Raw genomic sequence first — 2,678 nt, forward strand, 5'->3', positions numbered from 1 at the left:
GCGGGCAAAGTGATCGAGATACGGTGTCACCTTGCTCATTGACCATAATCCCGCCCACATCTGAAGCTCGTTCGTTGCTGTCATGTTCCCCTCCGGCCATTTTCCCCCCCCCCCCCCCCCCCCCCCCCCCCCCCCCCCCCACACTTTTCTCTTCCGCCGCCGCCGCCGCGCCCGCGCGCGTCAATACACGCTTGCTTTCCCCTTTCCCCTGCCGCGAGCCGGAACCCGGGGCCCCGAATGCTCTCTCCCCCCCCCCCCCCGCCGACACGTTCGCATCCCTAAATGTAACCGGCGCAGGGGGGCCCCCACGCCGTGACCGTCCGTGGTATCTTCTGCGGGCCCCCCCCGTGTCCACCTCTCCATCTCTCTGCCCCGCCCCCCCCGGCCCTGGGCGTCCGCGCGCGGCGCCAAATGACTTGGTAGCTGCCGAGTGTATTTTGCCTCTCGGAAGCACGCGAGCGCATGGCCGCGTACATACACAGGAGCAGATGGGAAAGGGGAGGAAAAAAAAAAAAAAAAAAAAAAAAAAGGACCCGCTAATGCAGTTCCGCCTCGGTCTCGGCGCCAGCCTCGGACATTTGCTGGCCGAAGTAGAAGCCATACCGGAGGAAGAGCTCCACCAGGACAACGGCATCATTGACGGCGTACTCCAGCTGCCCCGGGGTCATGCCTTCCTCGCCGACCGACCAGTCGCTCATGGTCCAGGAATTGTCGAGCCGGACGCCGAAGCAGTGCACGACCAGGCCCTTCAGGCCGCCGGTGGTGCCTTTGTCGAAGACCATGTTCCGCAGGCCGGAGCTCTTGCTAGGCATGGCCGGCACCTTGTGCGGGTGCCCGGCATAGTTGGCCGGGATGACGGCCGGCCGACCATCGTGGCTGTAGACCGGGCTGGTGGTCGCCGATGGGGAGGCTGACGCCTGGTCATCCGCTTGGTCGGGCTTCTCCCCGCTGTCGGCATCCTCATCGGATGGGAGGGAGGAGGAGGAGGAGGAGGGGGAGGCTTCGGTGCCCCGGCGCTCGGGGCTCTCCCCCCTGTCGGCCGGGGTCTCGGACAGGTCGACAAAGGGCACAAGCGCCTTGCCGGCCAAGCCGGCCAGCGCGGCCGTCGGGGGCACGTCACTGGACCGGCCGTACACCAAGTTGGTCCAGCGCCTGGCCGGCCCGGCCGCGCGGAGGTACTCCCCGAGGCAGCGCTTGGCCAGGTCCAGGTGGCGGAGGGTGTCCATCAGGAAGATGACCGACTGATCGAGGGCCGCATTGATGTCGGCCAGGGAGTCCATGGTGTTCGGCTTCACCGGGGTCAGGCACACTTGCACCAGGTGCGGCACCACCGGGAAGGACACATGCGTGCCGCTGGGGAAGGACTCGGTGTCCAGGCCAGACACGCCGGCCGACGCGTGGAGCATGTGCACAAAGAGATCGGCCATGGCCGGGGAGTTGACCCACACCACGCGCGCCCCGGCCGGTCGGGTGTACATCGGGTACAGCGGCCCGGAGACCACTGGGGCCGGCCGGCCAGGGCGCACTTCCAGGATGCGTGCCAGGACCCCGGACCAGGCCGCGGTGCAGGGGTGCGCCTCGAGCACATTCACCCCGGGCAGGGGGGTATGGGTTTTGCGCCAGTTGCTGATGGAGAAGCGGTCCTTTTGGAGGGAGCGCACCTCCTTGCTCAGGGAGAAGGTAAAATAGGGCAGGGAGCCCAGTTTGACGGCTGGTATGGGGTGGGGAGGTGTGTGTGAGTATCAAAAGGGAGCCGAGCGAAGGGAGAGCAGGGAGATTCCCGTGTTCAGCGGCAGTCCCAACAACGAGTTGTCTAACTACGTGCGTGGCGTGGCGTGGCGTGGCGTGGTGCACGCACCGTGCGAGACGAAGTTCTGCCGGTTGGCAGTCAGCGTAGATACAAACATGAACGGCTCAATGGCCTGCGAGCCCCCGACCACGGAGGCGATCTCCCCGGACAGGAGCCCGGTTCGGCGGAAGCGGTCGGTGATGGAGGCAAACCGGCTGTCCAGCTTGACATCCAGGTCGAAGAGGGCGTTGTTGAACTCGTCCATCCGTTGGGGCGTCCACACGCCGAAGGCCACCAGCAGGGCCAGCAGGGCCAGGAAGGAGGCCTGCTCCTGGAGGAGTGGGCTGTAGTGGTAATAGTAGCTGACCGCGTCGAGCTTGCCCATATCGAAGCCGGCATCGCGGGTGGCTTGGACTGTGCGTATGTGCATGCATGCGTATATGTATGTGTGTGTGTGTGTGGGGGGGGGGGGGGGAATATCGAGAGGAGTCAGAGGCATGATCAGCCCGGGGGAAAGCCCTCGCTTCAGGGAGCGCCCGCAAATGGTCACATACTCTCGGCGGCCAACATGCCATAGGAGGTGGCAAGCTCTTTCTTGCGAGCGGTGGCCGCGTCCAGGAGCCCCAGTTTGGTGGCCAGCGGCATGAGCTGGATCTTGCCGTGAGGCGTGGGCGTGGCCGAGAAGACGCACTTCAGCGGGGCCACAGCCTTCCGGGAGGCGAACCTTCGGGAGGCATGGTCGCCAGGGGAGGGGCTCGACTGCTCAGTGCGGGCCGCCGCACGGCGACCGTGGGACATGCCGTGGGATCGGGGGTGAGCGCCTTCGTCGCTGCGGAGGCGTACCATGATGGAAGGAGAAGACGGAAAGGGGGAGGGGGAGGGGGAGGGG

The 2,678-nt window shown here is 66.0% G+C and overlaps 2 protein-coding genes across 2 annotated transcripts in view; one reads left to right on the top strand and one right to left on the bottom strand.

Annotated features, from left to right (window-relative positions):
• Positions 1 to 42, top strand: part of H696_06052 (succinyl-CoA synthetase beta subunit) — a gene marked incomplete at both ends in the record, with an annotated part of 3,114 nt that extends 3,072 nt beyond the window's left edge. Inside the window, one exon of the mRNA XM_009499820.1 lies at positions 11 to 42. Within this exon, the coding sequence (XP_009498095.1) occupies positions 11 to 42 (32 nt within the window). The remainder of the gene's footprint in view (positions 1 to 10) is intronic.
• Positions 43 to 508: 466 nt separating this feature from the next.
• On the bottom strand, positions 509 to 2,643 carry H696_06053 (hypothetical protein). Its single transcript, XM_009499821.1, has 3 exons — positions 2,344 to 2,643; positions 1,859 to 2,203; positions 509 to 1,711 (listed from the first exon to the last, which is right to left on the bottom strand). Exons 1-3 carry the CDS (start codon positions 2,633 to 2,635, stop codon positions 537 to 539), a joined length of 1,812 nt encoding a protein of 603 aa, XP_009498096.1. The 5' UTR covers positions 2,636 to 2,643; the 3' UTR covers positions 509 to 536.
• Between the last annotated feature and the right edge of the window lie 35 nt (positions 2,644 to 2,678).

Source organism: Fonticula alba (genome assembly GCF_000388065.1).
Source record: "Fonticula alba strain ATCC 38817 unplaced genomic scaffold supercont2.17, whole genome shotgun sequence".
In the NCBI taxonomy this organism is placed as follows: Eukaryota; order Rotosphaerida; family Fonticulaceae; genus Fonticula; species Fonticula alba.